This window comes from Spermophilus citellus (assembly GCF_964194105.1).
Source record: "Spermophilus citellus genome assembly, chromosome: 2".
Lineage (NCBI taxonomy): Eukaryota > Metazoa > Chordata > Mammalia > Rodentia > Sciuridae > Spermophilus > Spermophilus citellus.
The window spans coordinates 50,149,799-50,176,818 of NC_138183.1; the positions used below are offsets into that span (position 1 = coordinate 50,149,799).

Below are 27,020 nucleotides of genomic sequence, written 5' to 3' on the forward strand. Positions count from 1 at the left end.
CTCAGTATTTTGAACTTATTTTATTTCTAAGAAATCGGTGCTCTCTGTGGCTCAAAGAGTTTCACTGGGTTGTTCAACATCACACATCCAAACAGAATGGACTTTTCAACATAAAATTCTTCATCCCAATTTATGACTGATTTTGTAAGTTTTATATTTTATATTTCACTTACAGTTGTTAATTGCCTTTTATTCTGGAAACATGCACAATTCTCTATTCTGTTCCAGATGCACATGATTTTTGTTATATTTTCAACCTTTTTTTTAAAATTATTGAGTAATGGATTCACTAATCCAGTTTCCTACTTTCATTTTAGAAAGGAAGTATGTCAATCTTTATATCTATGGTAAGTATGTTATTTTTTGTTGTAATTGTTGGGCTTTTTTTGGGAAAGGGTATGCCTGGGGCCAGAATCACTAGGAAACACTAAGTGTCTTCTGCACTTCCATGAACTTTTTTTTGGGGGGGTATCCACACAAGTTTGTGATATTTATAAAACCAAGAAAATTACCAGGAATAATACAAAAGAGTTCTTAACACATGTAACTACACCCCAAAATGAAATGTGTTAAAAAGCTGTTGATGTAAACCAGTGTGACATGCGGTAAGTTGAATAGCTTAATAAGAAGCCAGTATTTCCAGGAATCCTTATGTGAGCACTAATAATGAGAAATTTTGAGGAAGGACTGAATTAGATATCTATTTCTCCCTAACAAATTAACAAGAACCAAGTGCTTGCTGGTGTTCAAAATAGAATTCATTAAAACAACATTAAATTATTATTTTAAGTAGCTATGTTCTTACTTAAACATATTAAGCATATTAATGATTTTCAATATATTAATTGCATAAAATTTCTCTGGAGAAAAACCTTACAAAGAGGAGAACACTATGTAGAAAAAATAACCACCCATAATCTTTCCAGATCTCATGATTTTTCTTTTTCCACTGCAGAGTCACTGTCTCCTCCTTTTATCTATACCCCTCCTGTCCCTGGGGTGATGAAATTTCAGTTGAGCTTCTTGGTTCATTCTTCCGCTCACAGAGGAGACACGTGGCAGTGAGACCCAGCAAATTATGCTAAATAAAATCAGCCTGATGTTTTTGTTTGTTTATGAACTGTTTTTGGAGTCTTTCAAGATTTATGCATTCTTTTTTATTTAATATCTTTCTGAACAAGGATTATCTTGCTGCTTCTGAACTGCTTTCTTCTTTTTCTTGAAGTTAGAAGCAAAATAGCCAAGAAAAAAATGAAGACAAAAGGGCATGAACCATTATTCTCAATAATTTTTGATGCATTATTTTTCTTTCTCCGGTCATTATTTCTAGGAAGCTGTTATTGCATTTGAAAACAATGGAGTAAAAGGAAAAGATGTAAGTCTGAACGAGTTGAAGGTTAAACTGACTGATAGCTCAGGTGACATAACACATGGGAGACCATCTCTCCTCTTATTCAGCTCCCACATACTTCAGGGTCATTTCCAACCCAATAATTCTAGGATCCACTTCTAATGCTCACCAGTTTCATCAATTTTCCCATTTCAGTGATGGTTTCAATCCACATATGAGCAGACTGACATTTAACATGATACCAATCAAATGAGAATAAGTGATCATTTTAATAAAATATATCATGATTTTAAATTAATACAATAAAGATATTGACAATATCTTAAATCCACGATATCTAACTGAACAAAATGTTTCAAAAAGTGAAAACCATGCCCAGAACAAAATAATCTTTTTCAGATCACACCCTATTTTTATCCATGCCTCAGAAGATAATCTCTCATTAGTGTTTTCTCTATGTTCTCACTAACCTTTTTTTTCATTTATTCATCTTTTACCCTCTCCAGTATGGTTTCTGTTGGTCACTTCTACCCAACCTGCTCTCATTGGAATCACACTGCCTAATAGTGAGAAATTAAATCCACATCTTCAGTAAATCCATGGATACCTCTTCTAGGCAAACTAATTTTCTTATACACTTTATCTCTACCATTCTCTCTTGTTATCCTTCTAATATCAGTGTCTTCAATCTCTATCACCTTCTTGGATCTTCTCTCCCTAACCTTTACTAAAAGTCAAAAAGTTCTCAGTTTGTCTTTTTCTCTCTCTACACTCTCTCCCCACAAGACCGTCTTCTCGGCTAGATTTACAGTCACCAATCATGACAGGTAGAGTTGCCATCAGACACTGGGTTTCTTGATAGACATCAAAGTGCAAATACCCAATGAATGTACAAGCTTGCAATATAGAAAAGATTTCTCTGCATTCACCTTTATGGGCTAACATGCTGCATGTACCTTCCACTGAGAGAATTTCACTGGTTTCCTCATACTTCTCATTGTAGCATTTAACATAATGGACATTCAGTATGATCAACTTGTTTAGGTTTATTTCCCTGTAAATATCAGATAGAGGGTTGGAGTTGTAGCTCAGTGGTAGAGTGCTTGCCTAGCACACATGAGGCTGAATTTTATCCTCAGCGCGACATAAAAATAAAATGAACATATTGTGTCCATCTACAACTAAAACAAAACAAAACAAAAATTAGATAGATGAGAGTAGGAACTGTATGTCATGTTCACCTCGATACCCTCAGAACAACTTGCAACTGATTTACACGATGTAAATTTTTAAGTATAGCCTAAATGTAACATTAGTGGGTAAATCAATTATACCATTGATTTTTTGATCAAGTCACAAAATGAAATGTGATGAATTCTTTCAAGAATAAGTGCAAACTTTCATAATAAAAATTTAATAAAAGAAACAAAATAAAAAGTTGACTAAATATGAAGTATATATTTTATTTTATCAGACACAATTTAAAGGCACACCTGAGATTATATAAACAAATATCATTAAGATTTAATAAATAGTACAAAATTAAATATTTCAATAAATACATAAATAGATACATCATAAGGGTCCTGGGTAAGGAATGTGATATTTTATAATAGTCCTGAAAATATCTAAAAAATTATTGAGTTCATGTCATGATAACAGCAGGAAAGAGTCTTTGAAATGGCAGAACTTGTGGGGGTGTGGTAAGGTGTGTTCATCAGTGAGAGGCATTTCCCTGTGGACCAGGTCTCATTCCATGCTCCTTAGTCTTCCATACAAGTTGGCTGATGAAGAGAAGGATTTCATGATTTCTGCTCTGACCACCTCCCAGGCACAAGGCAGGTATTTCTTCTCCTTCAGGTAGACAGTGATCCTGTGGAAGTATTTCCTCACAGCCCTCAGGGGAGCCTCTTCCACCCCCACCTGCTGGGTCCCACAGTCTTTCAGGTCATCCAGATGCTGATGGAGGCCAGTGAGGAAGGTGTCCAGGAGGGTCTTGTCCCAAGCAGCAAAGGCCTCCTGGGTGCTGAAGAGGTTGAAGACCTGCTGGGTCATCTCATGGAGGACAGCAACAGCTTGAGTCTTCTGTACCTGCTCATCCTCCAACTGCTCCTTGGGGAAAGCAAAGTCCTTTCTGTACTTCAGGCAGGAGAAAGTGGGAATTCTCCTCATTTTTTCCAGGAGCATCCAGGTCCCCTCCTCATTCCTGTCAGGAGTTGCAAGATCCAGATTGTGAATCTGAGGCAGGTCACAGCCCAGAGAGCAGGTGGACTTACAGCTGAACACCACCAGGGCCAGCAGGAAAGCCAAGGGCAAGGCCATTGGGGATCTTGCAGATGCTGCTGTGCTGCTTGAGATGGATGATCTTGAATCTTTGCCTCTAGGTTCTCTGAAGCCCTTTACATGTTCCTATGTGTTATATATAAACCATTATACTTTCAAGTTTCTGAATGTCACCCCTGGAACTTTCTACTTCTGTTTTTGCTTTCCTTTATGCATTCACTACATGTGCTTAGAGCACTGTTTCCCAACCAACCATTTTTTCAATATTGATTCTCTGTCCCCTGCCCTGAGACCCCCCTTTTAGAATTATTTTCCCAACTGAAACTCCTATTACTTTTTTTTTCCTACTGGGCCACATCCCCTTCCCTTTTATTTTTATTTTTATTTTGAGACAGGGTCTCACTAAGTTGCTTAGGGACTAGCTTAGTTGCTGAAGCTGGCCTCCTTCTAGTTCAGCTTCTGCAGTCACTGGGATAGCAGGTGTGTGCCATCTTTCCTGGCGTCAATGCGGTGGGAGGGGTGTACTAGGAAAGAATAGAGTTACTTTAGATTAAGTAGAGGGGAGTAAATGGAGGGTAGGAAATATCAGGATAAGAAGGATAGTTGAATGAAACAGACATTATTACCTTATGTACATATATGACTGCATGACCAATGTGATTCTATAACATGTACAATGAGAAAATTAGAAATTATACCCCATTTATGTATGATATATCAAAGTGCATAAATGCATTCTACTACCATGTATAACTAAAACAAAAAAAAATTAAGCTAAAAGTTAATCAGAAAAGCTTTTGGTATTGAATTTAACTTTCTAATTAAGTTTACTCTGTGGCTTTAATGTAACTAACTTACTTATAGAAATCATTGTATCATATTCATGTGCCAATAAGCTCTTAATAAAAGCATAATAATTTTAATGTAATAAAATATTTAAAATCACTTAATGCTATAAACTATGGAAAATTATTTTCTTCACATCTATTGTTAGTTTACTTCACTTTAACTCTACAAAATTTTTTACTTCATTCTTTGCTACATATTTTTCAGAGTTGATATTTTCTTCTCTTCAGTACAGAACATAATAATTGACAAGTTGAATAACATTAGTAGAATCCAATAGTAAGATACAAAATTTTTATATTTAATGTTCAAAGCCCAAAACACACTCATAAGAACTGTTTTGAACTTAAGAAAAATTTACATTGAAGATAATGACAGCCCATCTCTATATGGAGGCCACCTCTCAGGATGTAATTTGGAGATTCAGCAACCCAGGAAAGTCCTCCAATCCCAGCCATCTATTTGCCACAGGTTTGGAACACTGATCTTGCGTACACTTTACTTATCTCCATGAACTCAGCACGTGTGCTTTCCATGTCATACAAAGGAAAGCCAAATGACTTCTTTTTTTTTCCCAGTGCTGGGGATCAAATCCAGGACCCTGTTGAGGCTAGGCAAGCATTCCACCAGGGAGATACATCCCCAACCTAGAAAACCCAATGAGAAATGATATTAAGGTATAAATTTTTGTCAGATAGGGTTAGCTTTGAGTACCTCAAAGGAGTAATTTTCACACTTTGGGAACCAATATCATGATAATGAGAAAACAAAATTGAGAAAATGCTATCACTTTTATTTTTTTAAATTTAATTTCAAACTTTCTAAAGAAATTGCAGAAGTCTAATCCTAATTGACTCTTATCAATACAAGCAAATCATCTTTTTCCTAAATACCAATACTGAGATCTAAAGATATTAAGGTTGGTCGCCTGTGCAACTGTTCCACGTAGCACATAAGACACTAGATATTTTTCTTTCTCATTTTCTCCTTCATAGAAAGCAAAAGTTGTCACTTTTTATATCCCAATGATTGGAGACAAAAATAACACAAATACATGTCAAAATGTGATAAAAACATAAAGAAAACAATATCCTTCTAGAAAACAAAAGAGACAAAAAATAACTTAGCTACGTTCAGCCCAGCAAAGCAAATTACTAGATAGGATAGAGAAGAGGCAGTTGGGTAAGGAATGTAAAGGAAAGTAGCAAGCAGATGTGGGCTCAAGGAAGAGTCATTAATTCCTGGTCCAGGGCTTGTTTTCAGTTTTGCAAATCCAGGCTTCACACAGTGTGAGGGAAGACACACCAACCAACACATAAGTTCATGTGCAAGAAAGGCTAATTTGTGAAATCTCAGTATTTTATCTGGATAATGGAAAAGTGTTAGATATATTGAATTTTCCCTGATGAAGAAAAAAACCTCAAAGATCAGTATTCTTCCTGTAATTTTTCTCTGTCAAGAAACAAAGAATTGATACTTCTAAAATCTATTTTCCCAAAGCTAGTAGAGATAAATAATATAAATCATGTTAATGAAAGAATGAAATATTTAAGTTGTATAAAGTTTTTACAGTCAATGAGACATTGCCCCTAGAATTTCTAAAATAATAATAATAATAGCAATATTCATGTTTCTATATATATTTAACATGTACCATTGCTCAGCCTATTGAATTTCCAGAGACCATGGCAGACAATGCTATTGCCCACATTTACCACACACACACACACACAAAATGGAAGTACAGGTGTCTCATGAATAGTGGAGCCAAAGTTGGAACCCAATGCACCCTTTTCTCACTCCCCAGTTCTCACTTGGTTTCTGGGGACATTTCTGGCCAAAAGAACCAGAACTGATTTCTAGATTGATCAATATTTTCCTGTACAGCCCTTCTTCAGCCATGACAGTATTTCGATTCAGCTCCCATTCCTCCCCTTCTCTTTGCCAGGCAATGTTACATAATAGCAAAATTGGCCTCCATATACTTACCAATGTTGTATCCTAGGCTGCCTTCTTTCAAATGTATCCACAAGAACTTAAATGTGTTGTTAAACAGTGTGTGCACCTCAGTGAATATTTATGAACAACTCTTAGAAATCTTACATATTTCTATTCTTTCATTCAAGTATCTATAAAGCTCTCTATTATATTCACCACAGCCCAAGGTTGTGGGTCATGATTAAGCCAGAGGCTTGAGACAAATTGCAAATAAACCAAAGAACTAAGGCTCAGAGCTCACATCTGATAAGGCTCGCAGAGGCAACTAAAGGTGTAGAAAGGAGAGCCTTTCTGGAGAAAGGAGAGTCCAGGGTACTTGAGGTGGAGGACTGAGATGACAAAAGGCTCTGGGTCAACTGCCTTGCTAGTTGCTTCATGTCTCCTGTCTATAGCCTGGAAAAGTTTACATACTTTATATAAAGAGATATGAAAAATTGTGTTCTATATGTGTAATAAGAATTGCAATGCATTCCACTGCTGTCGTGTATTTAAAAAAAATAAAAGATTAGAAAAAAAAGAAAAGTTTGCTGCTGGGTTTATTTTACAGACTTATTTGGAGAAGTGGGCCCAATAAATTGAAAATGTCGGGATAAAACAAAAGAAAAGATGTTGGAGGAAAAGAACATATTTGCAGTGGTAGAAAGTGATTGGACAAAATGAGCATAGAAATAGAGGAAACTCTGTCTTAGACTTTCCATATTTTCAGGTGGATCTTTATGGTTGTAAAAACTACTGACCTTTATTCTTCCATTCTTTCAGGTCTAAACAAACAAACAAACAAACACGCACACATTGACACACACACACACACAGTAAATGAGCATTTCCTTCCTTTATCTCCATTTATTTCTATGGGATAATGGACTCCATTCCAGTTTGACTACCAGATTTTGCATGCAATAATTAGAATAGTACTTTAGATTGAAAAGCACTGGATTTTGAGTCCTTAGTTCAAGGTTTTTCCTGCCAAGATTCTCATTCTTCTTTTTGTATGACTATATTCTCTCTTCTTGCTACCAGGGATGGAGCCTTTAATGACTTTGCATCTTGTTCCTCAGGGGATTAATCTCCAGAATATATAATGAAGTAAAAAGATGAAGACCAAAAAATACAAATAACCCAATTAATAAGTGGGCAAAATAACTAAAGAGAAATTACTCAAAAGAAGAAACACAAATGATCAACCAATAAAAAAAATGTTCAATATCTCATCATCTCTAGCAATCAGGGAATTGCAAATCCAAACTACCTTGACATGTCATCTCACTTTAATTAGAAAGGTAATTGTCAAGAATACAAATAGTAATAAATTCTGGCAAAAATGTGAGGGAATAGTACACTTGTTCATTTTTGGTGGGACTGCATAGTAGTACAATCACTGTGGAAAACAGTATACAGATTCCTCAAAAAACTAGGAATGCAACAACCACATGATCCAGTAATCCCCTCTTGGGTGTATATCCAAAACATCTAAAATCAGCATGCTCTAGGGAAAGAGCAACATCAAATTCACAGTAGCACAATTCATAATAGCCAAGCAATAAAACCAGCCTATGTGCCCATCAACAGAAGAAAAAATAAAGAAATGTGAGATAGACACACACACACACACACACACACACACACACAATAGAGTTATTCAAACATATAGAATAATGAAATTATGGCATTTTCTAGTAAATGGATGAAATTGGACAATATGATGCTAAGTGAAATAAACCAAAAGTCAAAGACTGGATGTTTTATCTCATATGCAGAACCTAAAGCAAAAAATAAACAAACAAATCAATAACCAAGAAAAGAAAAGAAAAATGGGGTGGGGAATCCAAAGGGAGATGAGGAGATGAGTGTGGTGTAGAGAAAGGAGATTGAGAATGAGTGATGTAGAGAAAGGGGATTGAGAAGAAAGGAAGAGGGACGACTGGAAAAGGGAAGAACTGAGGAGTGAACTAACCAAACTTTCCTATCTACATACATGAATGTAGCACAGTGAATTTAACCTTTATTTATAATCATAACACAATAAACTCAAACTATAAATAAAAGGAAGAAATATCAGTAGTGTAGAAGAAAGAAAATGGGGGGAGAAGGAAGGGGCAGGGAAATTATCAGGGATTGAACTGGTGCAAGCTGTGTACCATGCTTGTACAATTATGTCAAGATGAACATAAACATTATGTATATCAATGATAAACTAATTTTATAAGGTCTAAAATTTTAAAGGCTTTGAAATAAGTAAAAATGAAAAAGCAGATTAATTTTATTTAGCACCATTTGCTGGGTCCCACTGCCCCACATTTTCTCTGTGAGATGGAGAAGGAAGAATCAATTGAGATGCCATCATTCCAGGGAGAGGAGGGGTATGGATAAGAGAGAAGTTAGTGACTCTGACATGGGGGAAGAAAAAACAGTAGAACTGGAAAGATTGTAGATTACTTTCTTGTGTGCATAGTTGGCTATTGTTTTCAATATAGATTTTATGTAATTGATGTAGTGAAAATCATATTAATATGCTTAATACAGTGTTAAAGTTTAGAGAGGAAGGATTCCCCAAACAGTTTTCAAGACTTGGTTCCCAGTGCAGCAATGTTGAGAGGTTGAGCTCTTGTGAAGTGATTGGATCATGTGGATTTTACCTCATCAATTGATTAACCAACTGATATCTGAATGGCCTATGGGGGTTGTGAAGAAACTGTAGGAGGAAGGGCCTACAGGAGGAAGTGGGTCTCTGGGGGCCTGCCCTGGAAGGGAAAGGTTTATCTTGAACCTGGATGCTTCCTTGTTCTTTCTCTGCTCCGAGGATGCAATGACCTGAGCAGCTTGGCCCCGCCGCCATGATGTTCTGCCTTGCCTCGGGCCCAGAGCAATGGAGTTAGTTGACTATGGAGTGAAGCCTCTTAATACAAAATACTTAATACTTGTTTATGTTAGGAGTTTTGTCCACAGTGACAAAAGCCGACTAACACATATGTTTATTTTAAATTATGACATAGTTATTTACAAAAACAATTGATAATTGTTTCAATTAATGATTCTTTGATTACCAGTAAGCTACTTGTGTTTTGTTGAATTGTTGAGCAGAAATAGAAAATTATTCAATTTCCATCAAAATATTTATTATTACTGATGAGAAAATGACTCCTAAAATTGTTGGCTTTGTTAACTTATTTGATTTACATAATTGTTACTACACCCATGTTCAAATACATTTCATTTTCTGATATTGTTGTATTTGATAAGAATTCTTTTATATTACTTCTTATAATTTTCCTAGTATTGGACATATTAAAATTTCTGTGGGTACACATAATCAATTCAACATTGACATGAAGACTGACACATTTCCTTTATAAACTGAAAGTAGGAAAATGCATCAGTGAATCTATTACCCAAAACTGAAAAAAAATTGGTCAAAACCAGTTGAAAATGCAACATGAATCATGGAAATATAAAGTGCAAATATGCTGTGTATAATTCCAAAGAAAATTTGAGTTAACAATTATAACAGGAATCAAAACTATTTACAATATCAGTTGTCAACCAGAATAAAGAAATGGCATTGAATTTCCATTCTGCTAGGTGTATGTGTGATATAGCACAACCCACTTAAACTTCAATCTACAGTTTTCTTATACATAAAATTTATGTTCAAAATATGTTGCAAACACTAAAAAAATACTTGCATTTCAAAGACCTTAGCATAGTATCATCCATAGACAGGATTTAAAATTATGTAGGCATTCTATTATTTTTCTTTCCTGTCTAGGAGGATACCACTTGTTTTTGCAGAGAATTCTTACAACTTTCCCCACTAAAGAGGCACTAACTGACCTTTAAAGAAGGCAACCTGAAAGCCTATAATTCTGTCATGAGTTCTACAAAGACTGAAGAATGGCTCTTTTTCATTTTAAAAAAGTGGAATTTACATACACTCAGGAAATTGTGGCTCATGTTAATACCTTACAGTGGGAATGAACATTTTCATGGAAGAGCAGAAGACTCATAGTGTTTCATTTTGATTCTGGTCCTAGGCACACACCAACACCACTACCACCCTTGCCCTCAGCATCCCAGGACTCATTCCCATAGCACCCCAGGTTTCTTCCTCTCTCAGTAGAATTCCCAGGACACCCTTGTCATTCTCTCCCTTCACCTGCCTGCCCATTCACATAGGGCTGCTTTCTGAAGTGTTGTGGTTTCAGCTTAAAGGTTTCCCTGAAGAGCAAGCAGTGCAGAAAAAGTAGAAAGCAGAAGTTCCCCTAAAACATCTAGGTTTTGCAGAGACATCTGCTGGAGAGCTCTCCTTTTTCCATTGCATGTGATGTCATAGTAGCTGTGCCCAAAGGAAACAGAAAGCAGCATTCAGTGCATGCAGGCTAAGGGAAACTCTTTCAGGGAAAAGTTCACTCTGGTGTGACAAGAGCAGCGACAAGTTTGGGGGCAGGTTTCTGATCTATGCAGAAGTCCAACCACTGCATGGGTTTTTCCTCATAATGCAGAAAGTACTTTTGGGTAATAATAATGGTTACCATCTATGTAAGGACGTGTATCAGAGTAGTGATACCTCACCTCTCTCAATAACTACCTTCAAAAGCATGATATTTTTAAAAAAGAAAGAAAATCTGGGAAGAGTTCTAGAGAAGACTGAAGAATAGTTACTCTTCACATGGAAGATAAGTCTTATTTGTAGGTTGAGTCAGAACATGACAGCTTGTAGGCCATTCTGGATACCTTAGGCTCTGAAACTGACTGGTAATAGGTATGTTACTCTCTGGGCTTATTCTGATGGCTGGCACATTCCTCCCTATTACTCTGAGGGCTCACATTTTTTTTCCATTAGGAAATCACAATAATCATTTTCCCTTCCTCTAGAATTCCCCACTTTGGGTCTTCCTTCACTCCTCATTAGCCTGCTCTACATATTCACACAGCTGTTTTCTCCTCCCTTGTGGTTTCTTTCCATCAATTTCCCTTTTGTAATACAGATACCACATTTGACAGAAAAAGTTGAGTGAAAGTTCTCGGTTTGTCAGAAACTCCTATGTGAGTGGTTTTTGTTCATGCATTATGAATGTTTTTGGAAAGGAGGGGATGTCCCTGTTACAATGATGTCATAGAAGGAAACAGCAAGCTCCACTGTACTCTAAGGTTATGTCAAAGTCACAGAGGAGGATCACCATCTGCTGTCCACAAGAGATGAGGATATCAGCAAATCTGTGGAGAGCTGGCATTGTTGGGTTTAAGCAGTGTTGATCTCTGATGATATGGTTTGTTTCTCTAGAGGGAAAAAAAGGCACAAGTCTCTTACCTAGGGGGGAAAAAGCCTTTATCTTTAATATTGGAATAAACTACTTTCCTTGGCATTTTAATCTTAGGGAAAATTCATCAGGTTTCAGGCAGGTCCTGTCCTCTGAGCAAAGGACAGGTCTGTGCAGACAAAGGATCAGAATGCAACTTGCTCCGTGGTGATCACTACCTCCAGTTTCTCAGGACACAGAGCATGGCAGGGGAGCTGCCTATCCGCTGTGAAGCTCAAAAGATAGCCAGGAAAATCTGCTGAATGGTGTGTTAGCTCTTTATTAAGTGCAATTTGTCCCTACAAATTCCTTCCTACAATCAGATTCCATCCTTTTAATTTCTACCAGCAGGAAGACCTTAATGTCCCTCTGTGTAGGTCATGAGCTTGTATTATTTCTGTCTGGACTTGGTCATCAGAGCACAGAGGAGAGTAAAGGACTTCAGAGGACACAGTAGCCAGCTGACACTGTGGACGCTGTTTGGGTAGGACTGGGAGGGATTCAGGCAATCTGCACAGCACTGAGATTGATAAGTGGATCAGGAAATGATTGTGAAGCTCAGGGGAAAGGAAGGGGCTTTGCTTTTACTGGGATCTCTCCATTGCTTCCCTCCCTTTGGTGGGCTAGAGAGCCTCAGTTTATGTGTGAAGTAATTTTGGTCCCTTTCCCTTCTTTCCTTATCCACCCCTTGTGAGGTAACTAGTTTAGGAAAAAAATCTATGTGGATTTTTTTTTTTATGAACTTGGCTGTCTTTGAATGCTGACATCTTTCAATCATTATAACCTCTTCCACTCTTCACTTGCTACTTACTTACACTTGATGTAATTTTTCATTATATTCATATCATTTTTTGTTTATATAACTTGGAAAAATTGTATGGCTAACTTCATAATATAACCTTCCTCTGAAAATCTGTGTAGCCACATACTGCTTCAAATCCTAGTTTTATTAGCTTATGAATTCAACAGAACAGGGAGCCTGGAGGCATGGTGGAGTATGGGGTACGGGTGGGCTAGGGAGAGAGAATCAACACTGAGGTGTCAAGTGTTCCTCTCTGCAGACACAGGCTGTGCTTCACCCAACCTCATTTACAGCTTGGCACATTCAGCCCACCTAAGAGCAGGCACCAAAAAACAGGAGGAATGTCCAAATGCTCCTGGTATCACAACACAGCACAACCTGGAGACAATCACGTTTTTCGAACTGCATGATCAGGAATGTGAACATGGCCATGCTTGACTCTTCCTGTCTACTAAAGCCTAAGTTTTGAAGGTCAATGCCCATTGATGTTCAGCCTGGCACAGAATCAGTAAGCAGAAGGGGACCTGCCCACTCTTCTTTTCCCAGTGAACTGCCAAAGAATCCAGCAGCTTAACTGTGCTCCTGTTTAGAAAGTTCTATGTCCTGATTCCACCAGCAAGTGACTATACCCAAAACACAACTCTTACATGTTCACAACATCAGAGCTCATGTCTAAAAATAGGAAGAAGTTGCAGGAGCCAGTATGATCCATGGAAGGATAAGATAGATCCTCTAAGCGTCCACTGAAACAAGGGCTGATCCTCAGGAAATGAAGCAACATCAATTGAGTTTGTTTTTCCTGCAGATTATAAGGTCTGATTTCGGGATTTAGAATCATTTCACTTGTTTCCTCTAACACAGAGAGGTGACTGAAGTGGAGGCTGGAGCAGAATCTTCGCCCAGAGATAAGGACAACATCAGTGTCCCCAGCATGAGTGACAGAGCACAGCATCCTGCAGAGCACTGATAGGGTGGACGGTTGCTCCAGTGAGGCCTGCAGGGGGAGATTATCCATGAGGCCAGTGCAACCCATGGAATCCCTCAGTCCTAGTCATAATGCAGCTCCTTTAAAAAACAAGCAATATGTGAACAGCACTTGAACTATGGGTTCACAGTCAGGCGTTTGAGAACATTCAACAACAATTAGGGCACCACATTTCTTTTTTATCATTATGCATTTATTTTCAGTCTTTTGCACTGGTGCATTCTAATTATACACGATAGTGGGATTTATAGTGATACGTTCATATGTGCTCATAACTTAATGTTCCCTCTTTCCTCATCTTAATTCTCATTTTCACTCCTGTGGTCTCCCTTATATTTTCATTATAATTATTCCCCCCCCCTCCTTTTTCTTTTCTCTCTCTAGCTTCCACATTTGAGTGAAACCATACAAACCATGGCTTTTTGAGTCTGGCTGATTTTTCTTAACAATGTTGTCCAGATCTATCCCTGTAACTGAAAAATGCCATAAATTTTCTTTTTCTTTATGGCTACATAAAACTCTATTGTATATGCATACCTCATTTTCCTTATCCATTTACTTCTTATCCATTTATTTATCCATTTATTTCCTAGACTGGTTTCATAACTTGGCTAATGTGAACTAGAAATTCATTATCGTAACTCCCTCATCTACTTCATCCATGCTGTGTCTTCTCCTTGGTTCACAATTTCCACGTGGATCCCTGTTCTCCTTCTTCTTCTTTTTTTTTTTTTAATGAGTCCTTTAGACATACTTGTCTCAACTTTCCCTGGAGTATTGACATTAGATCTTTGGTTAAGTACTCCAGATTTATAAACCAGGGTTACTGAGAGGACTGAGTTAATATTTGCAAGGCTCTAAGAACAGTGACTGTTCTTCTGTTCTTTTACAGCTTTCTGAAAGTGGTCTTTCAATGTTTGAGTGGATCATTATCTTGGTGATCATTATCACTCAGGGGAGGATAATATCCACTGACCTGCCAGACAAAGTGAGTGCTATAGTGATTGGCATCAGTGGTCAGCCTTCTGGGAGTTGGTTTTTGTGACTCTCCGCTTTTCTCCTCAGAGCTGATCACATGTGGATTAAATGTAAGCTGAAAGCAGTATAAAAATGATAGTAGGAAAAACAAACAATAAAAGCATGGTGTTATTATTTTTTTTAAAAAAGGATACACAGACCTTGGAATACAATAGAAAAACCAGAAATTATTCTACAAAAACAGCCAAGTAAACTTCAACAAAGAGCAATAGCATACATTAGAGAAAAAAAAATTCTCTTCAATAAATAGTGGTAGGCAAACAGGGTATACATATGAACAACTATGAAACCAGACTCCTATTTCTCACCATTTACAAAAATCAATTCAAAATGCACCAACAACCTAAAAGAAAGACTCCAAACTATGAAGTAGTAGATGAACATATAGGGGAAAAACTATGGAAGTATGCAAAAATATTTTGATAAGATTTTTGATATACAGGCAACAAAAGTAATGTAGACAAATGAAATTATAAAAAACTAAGAAGATTCTGCACAGAAAAGTAGACATTCAACTGACTTAAGAGATAATCTAGAGAATGGGATGGAGAAATATTTGAAAATGATTCATCTGACAATGGGTTAATATTCAATTTTTTAAATGGGCATAATATCCAGATTGACATTCCCTGAAAGAAGACACAAAACAGGCAGCATTAAAAATTTTCAGTATCACTAATAATCAGGATAATAGAAATCTAAACCACAATGAGATAACATTTTAATCTAGTTAAAGTGACTATTATCAAAAAGATAAAAAGTAATAAATCCAGGTGATGAAGCATATAAGGCAAAATCTTACATATCATTAATGGGAATGTATATCAATATAACCATTATAGAAAACAATTTGGAGATGTCTCAGAAAACTGAAAATAGGACTCCCATATGATCCCACTAAGGAATATATAGTCAAAGGGAATAAACTCATTGTGTAATAGAAACACCTGCAAAGCTGTGTTTATTGCCACACTATTCTCAATAGCCAAGATATAAAACCAACTGTGACATCTGTCAATGGATAAATGAATATATATTTCATATATGTGTGTGTATACACATATACATTCAGGCATCCATTGTGTGTCCATATGTACACAATGGAATATTGTTCAATCATGAGAGGATGAAATCTCATTTGCAGCTATGTGGATAGAATGAAGGTCATTCATTATCTTATGTGAAATAAACTGGGCCCAGGGAAACCAATACCACATGTTTTCACTCAAACACAAGGCTAAAACTATTGATTATATAGAAGTTGAATGAATAAGACCTCTAGAAACTACAAAGATGAGGTAGAGGGAGGACACAAAGAGGCTGGATAAAAGGTACCTAAATGCAGAGAGAGTGAGGGAAGTAGCTTTAATACTCTATAACAGAGTTAGGTAACTATAGTCTTCAACAATAATTTTTACCAAATTGTATACCTTAGCATAATATTCTCAAGGTTCATCTATACTGTAGCATATATTTGGTACTGTATGACAAATGATATTCAAATATATTATTCCATTCTTAAAGTTGCATTTTTACTCTTTGTAGCTTTTATTTTTTCTTTTGGTATCAGGGATTGGACTGAGTGGCACCTAGTTACTGAGATGCATTCCAGCCCTTTTTTATTTTTTGATTTTGAGACAGAGTCTTGCTAAGTTGCTTAGGGCGTCCTTAGGTTGCTGAGGCTGCAATCCTCCTGCCTCAGTCTCCTGAGCCTCTGGGATTATAGGCATGTGCCACTATGCCAGGAACAATGGGGATTTCTGCAGCAGAGAGAAGGAAACTATTGTGATATGAGAATGACATGATAGGATCCAGGGAAATAGAGAGGAAGGAGGAGTGTCACAGGCATCAAAATTCACAAATAATATATATTTGTTTGAACATGTACACACACACACACACACACACACATATATATATATATATATATATACACACACACACATATATACATATTGTGAATAACATGTTACCAACAATTGTATATTAAATATGATATGCTATACACACACACACACCCAACATTTGTTTTAGACTCTAATCCTACACAAGATACTTACAAGCCATCAATACAGTTTGAATATTAATCAGACTTACTTTCAGTTCCAAGTTTCTCTATTTCAAGTCTTCTCCAGTACAACTCTCATTTCAAATATTCAAAATTGTGCCACCTTGTCAATAAAACAGAGATTTATGAGTTTGTTATTCTTATACATATCTCTATAAATAAGTAAGAAATTAGTCCTCACCGTTAAGCCCTCATTCAGTGGAGGATACTTGGCTAAGTGTTTTTTAAAGTTTTAGTGTGTTTGATACATGCAACTTCAGTAATACTTCATCCTACTTTCCATTTGTGAAAACTGAGTCACAGAGAGGCTTTATGAATTGCTCAGGATCAAACTTGTGTACAGGTAGAACCTAGACTAAGTGCAGAATTCTATATCACTTGTAATAATCAATTGATTAATATTTTGAATTTCTGATGTTTTTAATCCCCAAACACCTAAACTGTTGCTTGCTGTCTTTTAGTGATAGATGTAATTCTTTGTTTTAAGAATAGTTTTTTTTTAAGAGAGAGTGAGAGAGGAGAGAGAGAGAGAGAGAGAGAGAGAGAGAGAGAGAGAATTTTTTAATATTTATTTTTTAGTTCTCGGCGGACACAACATCTTTGTTGGTATGTGGTGCTGAGGATCGAACCCGGGCCGCACGCATGCCAGGCGAGCGCGCTACCGCTTGAGCCACATCCCCAGCCCCTAAGAATAGTTTTAACTCAATTTTACATTTCAGTTTAGATATTGATGATGAGAAATTTTCAATCCATTTCACTTTTCCATCTTTTGAAGGAACTGCCTTAGACTATTATATTCACTGCAAATGTATTTGTTTATAAATCTTAAAATCTTAAACCTTAAGAGTTTAAGATTTATAAAATCATTATCCTATATGGAGAAGAAATCTTAAATGAATAAGGAAAAAAGGAAATAATAAAGAAGAATTCTTGACATAGCCATCTCTACTAGAAAATGAGAAAGATTTAAAAATAGTAAGAACAAATGTTTCAAAAGGTAAAAAACAAAACAAAACCAGGTTGTTAAAACATGTACTTCCTAAAATTGTTATAGAAGAACAGTAAATAGCTTTAGGATTATGCATGTATCTATTGTTAAGTAGTGTGCATAATTATTAACGCAGTGATTACCAGAGAATCTGCATAATAAGCAATAAAAGCTCTCTTTTCATATGGTAAATGAAAATAAAATCCTGGCAGAATAAAGAATTGATGTTTTGAGATTAGATTATCTCAAAGATTTTAGTTGGTTCTTCAAGAGGCTTAAACATGTGACACTGCTATCAACAAATCAGAGAACTGGCACCAAATGAAATATCAGAGGCAGAACCTGGGCTGTAGGCAGTTCCGCCCAATGCATATCATTCAGCCAAGAGAAAAGAATGAAAAGCTGTGATCTGCAGCATGGATGGAACTGGAGATCATCATGTAAAGTGAAATGAGCTGGACAGGAAGACAAGTGCCACACGAGAAGCTGATCTCATAGGAGCTCAGAGTGGAATGGCTCTTACCAGAGACCACAGAGAACAGAAGGTGGGGAAAGATGGGAAAGGCTGATCAGTGGTTCTCCAGTACAGCTGGAAAGGGGCAAGAAGCTAGAGGGCAAATGCAGGATGTGGTGACTGTACAGGGCACTAATGTCCTGTGCATTTGAAAAAGCTGGAGGGAGGTATGTTGAGATGTTCATAACAGAGACATGATAAATGTTCAAGGAGATGAGCGTGTTTAACCTGATTTAAACTTTGCACCAAACATAATATGGTATCCCACTAATGTTCACCACTTTTGTGTTTTTACAAATCAGCTGTTGTGTGTATTGAAAGCATCAATCACTACAGGGGAAAATAGGTGGAATTGGCATAATTAGTGAGAGATGAAGAATATCTAAACAGGAACCCCATCAGAGTAGGAGGAGAGAGAGTAAGAGAAATCCCGTTATTTTTCCCTTCATATGGGGTGAGATATTCATGTTTTTCTTTTATATACTCAGATTTTCATTCATTTTTCTGTTAATCTCAGCTTGTCTAAAAGTATTACAGCTAAGCTGCAATGCAAAATGCAAAAAATAATGATGTATGTGAAATGAACTCAACAAAGAAGTCAGAATTTAGAACCTAAATTTCGATTGCTATTTATGATAAAAATTAAAGAGAAGGGAAAGAAATATTTACACAAACCATCATTCTCCTCCAGGAATACAAAGAGTCAAAAAATTAAGGGTTGCAAAATAAGTTGATAAAATATAAAGACAATGTTTTGTTTTTATTAATCATACTATAAAGATATACATAATATTTTATGAAAAAATTTTGTAAATAGTTAAATGAATATTTAAATAGACAGGAACATCTATAGGGTTGTAAGAGATTAGTGCCTGTAGATTTGAGTGCAATGTTGCTTAACTCTTGAAAAAATGTCTCAAAACTGGCTTGAATTCATGTCATAATTCCAGCAGGAAGGAGATTCTTTGAAATGGCAGAACTTGTGGGAGTGTGGTAAGGTGTGTTCATCAGTGAGAGGCATTTCCCTGCTGGACCAGGTCTCATTCCATGCTCCTTAGTCTTGCATACAAGTTGGCTGATGAAGAGAAGGATTTCATGATTTCTGCTCTGACCATCTCCCAGGCACAAGGCAGGTATTTCTTCTCCTTCAGGTAGACAGTGATCCTGTGGAAGTATTTCCTCACAGCCCTCAGGGGAGCCTCTTCCACTCCCACCTGCTGGGTCACACAGTGTTTCAGGTCATCCAAATGCTGATAAAGGTCACTGAGGAAGGTGTCCAGGAGGGTCTTGTCCCAAGCAGCAAAGGCCTCCTGGGTGCTGAAGAGGTTGAAGACCTGCTGGGTCATCTCATGGAGGACAGCAACAGCTTGAGCCTTCTGCACCTGCTCACCCTCCAACTGCTCCTGGGGGAAGGCAAAGTCCTTTCTGTAGTTCAGGCAGGAGAAAGTGGGAATTCTCCTCATTTTTTCCAGGAGGGTCCAGGTCCCCTTCTCATTCCTGTCAGGAGTTTCAAGACCCAGGTTGTGAATCTGAGGCAGGACACAGCCCAGAGAGCAGGTGGACTTACAGCTGAGCACCACCAGGGCCAGCAGGAAAGCCAAGGGCAAGGTCATTGGGGATCTTGAAGTTGCTGTTGGGCTGCTGGAGATGGGTGGTCTTGAATCTTTGCCTCTAGGTTCTCTGAAGCCCTTGATATGTTAAGGTCTATTTATGTCTTAAATAGAAATGATTATGCTTTCAATTTTCTGAATGTCACCCCCAGGACTTTCTACTTCTGTTTTTGCTTTCCATTATGCATTTATATGTGTTTACAGCAGTGTTTCCAAAACATTTTCCATCATTGATTCTCCTCTCCTGCGCCCAGACTCCCTTTTAGAGAGTCAAACTGACACTCCTGTTTTATTTTTTTGGTACTGGGTATTGAACCCAGAAGTGCTTTTCCACTGAACCAAAACCCTCTCCCTTTTAATTTTTATTTTGGGACTGGATCTTACTAAGTTGCTGTGGCCTTAATTAGTTGCTGAGTTCAGCCTCAAACTTGAGATCCTCTTATCTCATCTCCGAGTTACTGGGGTACAGATGTGTACCACCACACCCAGTCTATTATATGTTAATAATAGATATACTGTATACATATTTATATAACCAATGAATATATCTACTTTGAAAGTCAAATTGTTAAATTTAAACTTTGTATTCAATACAGAGTTAAAAATGTCAATATAAAAAATTCAGTTAAAAACTAATCTGAAAATGTATTGACATTAAACTTAACTTTCTAAATAAATTTTACTTGATTGACTTTTATGTAACTAATTTACATATATAAATCACAATGTATCAAATTTATATGCAAATAAAATTTTATAAAAATATAGTAATAGCAATGCAACAAAATACTTAAAATCATTTAAAAGCTACAATCTACAGAAAATAGTATTGCAATGCAATGAAATACTTAAAATCATTTAAAAGCTACAACCTACAGAAAATAGTTTTCTTAACATTTATATTTTGTGCACTTTGCTTCAGCTTCAATTAGAAAATTTTTGAATTCACTCTTTGCTAGATATATTTCAGATAATTGTTATTTCCTTCTCTTCAGTACAGGACAAACTTATGGGTTTGTTGAATAGCAACATTAGAAATAAATAATAGGATACACATCTTTGTATTTAATTCTCAAACCCAACAACATATTTGTAAGTACTGAGGGTCTAACATAAAAAACATCCACTCAGAAGACAATAACAGCCCATCCCTCCAGGGATGTAACTTGGAGATCCAGCCACCCAGGAATGTCCTCCAATGCCAGCCATCTATTTACCACAGGTTTGAATCACTAATTTTGCATACAATTTTCTTATTCCATGAACTCAGCATGCATTTTTTTCCATATCATACAAAGGAAAGCCTAATGACTTCTTTTTCTCAATGCTGGGGATTAAGGTTAGGCACGCACTCCATCAGGGAGCCATATCTCCAGCCTAGAAAACCAATGAGAAATTATATTAAGGTATGTTTTGTCAGCTAGGGTAGAGCTTTGAGCACCACAACCATTACAATAAATAAGATGTAGTCAGACCTCAAAGGACAAATTTTCACACTTTGGGGACAAGTATCATGATAATGAGAAGAGAAAATGTCATCACTTTTTTAAAAATTTATTTTCAAACTTTCTAAAGAAAATGCAGAGGTCCAATCATAATTACGATTCTTATTAAACAAAATCAAATTATATCTTTCCTAAATACCAATACTGGAATCTAAAGATATTAAGGTTAATGGCCTGTGCAATTGTTCTACATAGCACATAAGAGACTAGATATTTTTTCTTTCTCATTTTCTTCTTCATAGAAAGCAGAAGTTGTCACTTTTTGCTTCCCAATAACTGGGGACAAACAGAACACAAATGCTTGTCAAAATGTGATAAAAATGTAAAGAAAACTATATGTCACTGGAGAAGAACAAAAAAAAAAAGGTGAAAAATAACTACATGCATCCCAGGAAAGATGCAAATTACTGAATGGGATAAAGAAGAGGCAGTTGGGTAAAGAATGTAAAGGAAAGTAGCAAGCAGTTGTGGGCTCAAGGAAGAGTCATTAATCCCTGGTCCAGGGCTTGTTTCCAGTTTTGCAGAATCCAGGCTTCACACAGCATCAGGGAAGACCCATCCACCAACTCACAAGTTTATATGCAAGAAAGGCTAATTTGTGAAATCTCAGTATTTTCTCTGGATAATGGACAAATGTTAGTTGCATCATGTTCTCCCCTAAAGAAGAAAAACCCAGTGATCAATATTCTTCCTGTCATTTTTTTTTTGGTCAAGAAGCAAAGAATTGATACTTTCAAAATATATTTTCCCCAAGCTAATATGGAGTTCAATAATAATGATTATATTAATAAAAAGAAATATCTAAGCTGTGTAAACCATTTGTTGAGTTAGACACTACTCTGAGAACTTGCAAAATTGACCCTTATCTTAATAGTAGGAATACTTTTGTTTTCCATACATATCAAACATGTACCATACGCTCAGCCCATTGAGTTACTAGAGACACAGGTGACCAAACCAGACAGTGAAAGCTTCTACTGTTGTTCTAATTTACAAAAGAAAATTGGAAGGGCAGGTGGCTCATAAATACTGAACCCACTGCTGGAACCCAGTGTACCCTTTTCTAGGTCTCCTGTTCTCACTTCGTCTCTGGGGACATTTCTGGCCATAAGAACCAGAACTGATTTTTAGACTAATCAATATTTTCCAGTAGAGCCTTGCCTCAGTCATGGCAGTCTTTCAGTTCAGCTCCCATTCCTCCCCTTCACTTTTGCCAGGCATGTTACATAATAGCAAAATTGGCCTCCATACACTTACCAATGTTGTATCCTACCCTGTCTTCTTTCAAATGTATCCTAAAGAACTTAAATGTATTTGTTAAACAGTCTGTGCACCTCAGTGCATATTTATGAACATCTCTTAGAAATCTTACATATTCCTATTCTTTCATTCAAGTATCTATAAAGCTCTCTACTGTATTCACCACAGCCCAAGGTTGTGGGTCATGATAAAGCCAGAGGCTTGAGACAAATTACAACTAAACCAAAGAACTAAGGCTCAGAGCTCACATCTTATAAGGCTCACAGAGGCAACTAAAGGTGTAGAAAGGAGAGTTTTTCTGGAGAAAGGAGAGTCCAGGGTACTTGAGGTGGAGGACTGAGATGACAAAAGGCTCTGGGTCAACTGCCTTGCTAGTTGCTTCATGTCTCCTGTTTATAGACTGGAAAATTTTGCTGCTGGGTTCATTTTATAGACTTATTTGGAGAAGTGGGCCCAATAAATTGATAATGTTGAGATAAAACAAAAGAAAAGATGTTGGAGGAAAAGAACAAAATTGCAGTGGTAGAAAGTGATTGGACAAAATGAGCACAGAAATGGAGGAAACTCCGTCTTAGACTTTCCATATTTTCAGGTGGATCTTTGTGGTTGTAAAAACTACTGACCTTTATTCTTCCATTCTTTCAGGTCTAAACACACACACACACACACACACACACACACACACACACACACACAGTAAATGAGCATTTCCTTCCTTTATCTCCATTTATTTCTATGGGATAATGGACTCCAATTTAGTTTGATTTCCAGATTCTGAATGCATTAATTAGAACACTATCTAGGTTAAAAAAGCAATATATTTCAAGTCCTTGCTTCTCCTACATTTTTCAGGTCAAGATTATCATTTTTCTTTTTTCCTGACTATCTTCTCCCTTCTGGTTACTAGGGATTGAGCCTTTAATGGCTTGACCTATTTTTCCTCGGAATACCACCCCAGGAATTCAGAAAGTATTTCTGAGCTGAGAAATCTTCCAATGCTGTCTTGAGTCCTAGGCATTTTATCCAATCAATATCAATTCAGGAGCTCACTATATATTGATGAAGGAAATAATTGTTTACTAATGGTAGAAAAAAATATGCCACTGCATACATGATATATGATTTGAAAAGTCAATAGACCTAAATTCCTTTTCAATTCTTCAATGTTTTGAAGAGAAGCTATAATTGGGGATTGTGAGGCATATTTGAATAAAAGGACCACCATTTCATTGAAGGGGTATTTTCTCAAGTTTGTCATCTTAATATTCAGAACATCTGGATGATTAATAGTAACTTGTTTACAAATGGGAAATTTAATGTCCCTTTTTGTTTCAGTGATCACCAAGGATCTGCAAGGAACAACCTGATCATACATTCTTCTCTCCACGGGTAATAAGGGCACAGTGTGAACTTTATATGTGCTCCAAGTATTTTGTCCCATACCTTTGGCCAGTTTGAATATTAATCTAGGACTTTGAGAAGCAACTTAAGTGACTGTTTCACAAAGTCAACTATGATATGATCCTTAATGAATGACATCTTTTCTCATGACATTCAACTTTTATGGAATGAGATTTCAAGAAAATAGGTTATTTTGCCTGCTGAAAATAGCATTATTACATATAGTGTATAAATGAAGACTGGTCCTTAAAAGAACTTGTATTTTCTTCCAACAAGTCATCAGCTAGAATGCCTTCCCCACTTTCTTTGCATCTGTGTATCACATATGTATAAATTCTCACCTGGTACATATTGATGGATGTGATCTTTTCCTGTATAGTCTCAGCCCTCAAAATCATCCCCATGTGATTCAGCACATTTTCGCCCTTTGCAACACTGTAGAACAAATTCCAGACCCCAGTCATAGTTAGAGTTACATGTTGGAGATGAGCAAAGCCACCAAAGAGGTGGCACTCAAGTCCTTGAATCATTGTTGGGAGGATGGCTAACCTATGAGTCATCTGACAGGAATTCCTATACTCAGATCTTATATGAAAGCAAGATAACTTTGTGTTATGATTAGTTACTGATAATTTTTATCTTTTGCAGAAACTGGCATTAACTGTTGATCGTTATTTAAAAATGCTTTCTTGATGAGGACGTGATCTTTTCTTATATGATCTCAGCCCATGAAACCATCCCCATGTGATTCACCACACTTTTCCCCCTTTGCAACACACTAGAATAGATTCCAGCACCCCTGCCACACTTGAAGTTACATGTTGAAGATGAACAAAACCACCAAAGAGATGGCACTCAGGTACTTAAATCACTGTTGTAAGGATGGCCTACCAAGGAGTCATCTGACAGGAATTCCTACACTCAGATCTGATAGGAAAGCAAGATAATTTTGTATTATGATCTAGTTATTGATAATTTTTATCTGTTGCAGAAACTGGAATTAACTGATGAATGGCATTCAAAAATACTCTCTTGATGAATTTTTCCTATGAATAAACTAAATTTTAGGCTTGAAATTGAAAATTCCCTTCAAGAATTTCAACAGAAATGCACATATTATAAATCATAACATTATTTAATAAACCATGTTATTGTTTCTAAACATTTTTTTGTCAATTTTAAATGCCTCATGTACACAGATTTTTAAAATTAATGTCATGATTTTGATTCCAGGTATTTTTCAACTGAAACAAAACTCTGAGGTGAGATTTTATTTGGAGATTCAGGAAACAAGAATGTAATTGGTTAGAGAGAAAGTATAACTTTCTTCTTGTGGATTTTTCTTTTCATTGTTGCTAATGAATGAAAAGGACACTTCAGTTTCTCCTCTGACAAACTCCTAGGCACAGGAGTTGATTTCTTTCCCTTCAGATAGCAGGTGATTCTCTGGAAATACTTTTCAGAGTGTAAACCCAAATGGGAACACAATGTTTTTTCTACGACTGTCAGCTTCAGTTAATCCAGACTGAGATGAAGTCTGGAGAGTAGTTGATCCAGGAGGACCTTACTGTTGGTGGCTCAGTTGTCCATCATGCTGACGGGATAGAACATCTGCTGGAACATCAGATGGTAGAGACAGGTGACTTCTATCTTCTGGATTTGGGTGTTCTTTTCTGTTTTTCAAGAAAAATGAAAGTTGACTCTGTCATTCAGGCATTTCTGGTTGGGGATACTTTTCAGCTGTCTTAGTAGCAGAAAAAATTCTTTGTTTTCCAGGTCACGGTTGCAGAACCTGACTTTCACTCATATTGCTTTAAAGGAAAATGAGCAGGGTTGTGTGTAAGCAGGTAAGAACATTTAGTGGATCAAACTTCAGATTTCCTTGGGTAAGAATTATATAAATTTAATAGATGTTGCCATGATTTTTTGCATGCATCTTCTTTGTTACTTAAATCTCTTGTGGATTTGCAAGTGTAGGGTCATGTCATGTCTTTACTTACAATTTTAATATCTGGATTATCACACATGTTTTTGCACTGATTTTCATATTGATTAAGATATCATTTATAATTACACAGACTTAATACTTCCTTAAATTTTGTGCTCCAGTGTTGTACTCATCCACTTAACCCTATTACCAGTCCTGGAAATACCCTGTGAATTACCATTCTATGTTGCAATGGCTGAAAATCAAGAAAAGTTTCTTCTACAATCACTCTGTCTCCAAAAAATATATATTCCTATATACATATTCATGAATATATCTCTCTATATATTTTATATTTATCTTATATAGTATATATGTTTGTTATTTGTCATATATTTGTTAAATGTATTAATATAATATAAAATATGAATAATATATACAATATAATATATTTTATATTCTAAATATATGTAATATATTTATATAGTTTGTATGTATAAATAATATATGTATGTATAAATAATATATATATATAACAACAATATTGTATATAGAATTTTATAATATATCTTTTTAAAATTTACATTATCAATCATTGTCATTTAATAAATATATTTTTATAACATAAATATATAATTGAAATGTGTTATATAGGTAATACTCATATAATTATGAAATATGTAGCATTCATTAATAAACATGTCCCACAATATGTAATACATTTTCATGTTATGTTAAATAGAACACATTTATATTATTTTATATTCATATCATATTTAATAATATGAACATAATATGTTGTATACATTACAGAAAATATATATTTATATTTTAAAATACATATATTAATATCACATATAATATAATATACATATATTTCATATATCACATATTATTATAAGTGTGTGTAATATAGATACTTATATTTAAATAAATATGTGTAAAATATATTTATATGTTTACCATGGAATATATACATATAAATATATGTATTAAAATTACTTATAGAATATATGACATATGGAATATACATTAGCATTATATAAATTCATATTATATATAACATGAAATTTACATATTATTTAAACTTATAGAATAATTGTGTAGTCCATGTTCAATCAAATGAAGCCAAGAGAAGCTTCAACTG

The 27,020-nt window shown here is 35.9% G+C and overlaps 2 protein-coding genes across 2 annotated transcripts; both read right to left on the reverse strand.

The window, feature by feature from the left end:
- Positions 1-3,100: 3,100 nt before the first annotated feature.
- On the reverse strand, positions 3,101-3,673 carry LOC308641963 (interferon alpha-5-like; the record flags this gene model as incomplete). The annotated part of the gene is made up of 1 exon (XM_081280549.1): positions 3,101-3,673. One exon carries the CDS (start codon positions 3,671-3,673, stop codon positions 3,101-3,103), a length of 573 nt encoding a protein of 190 aa, XP_081136675.1.
- A 15,537-nt stretch (positions 3,674-19,210) lies between these two features.
- LOC308642291 (interferon alpha-2-like) lies at positions 19,211-19,783 on the reverse strand (the record flags this gene model as incomplete). Its single annotated transcript, XM_081281137.1, has 1 exon — positions 19,211-19,783. The coding sequence occupies one exon, from the start codon at positions 19,781-19,783 to the stop codon at positions 19,211-19,213; it is 573 nt and encodes a 190-aa protein (XP_081137263.1).
- Between the last annotated feature and the right edge of the window lie 7,237 nt (positions 19,784-27,020).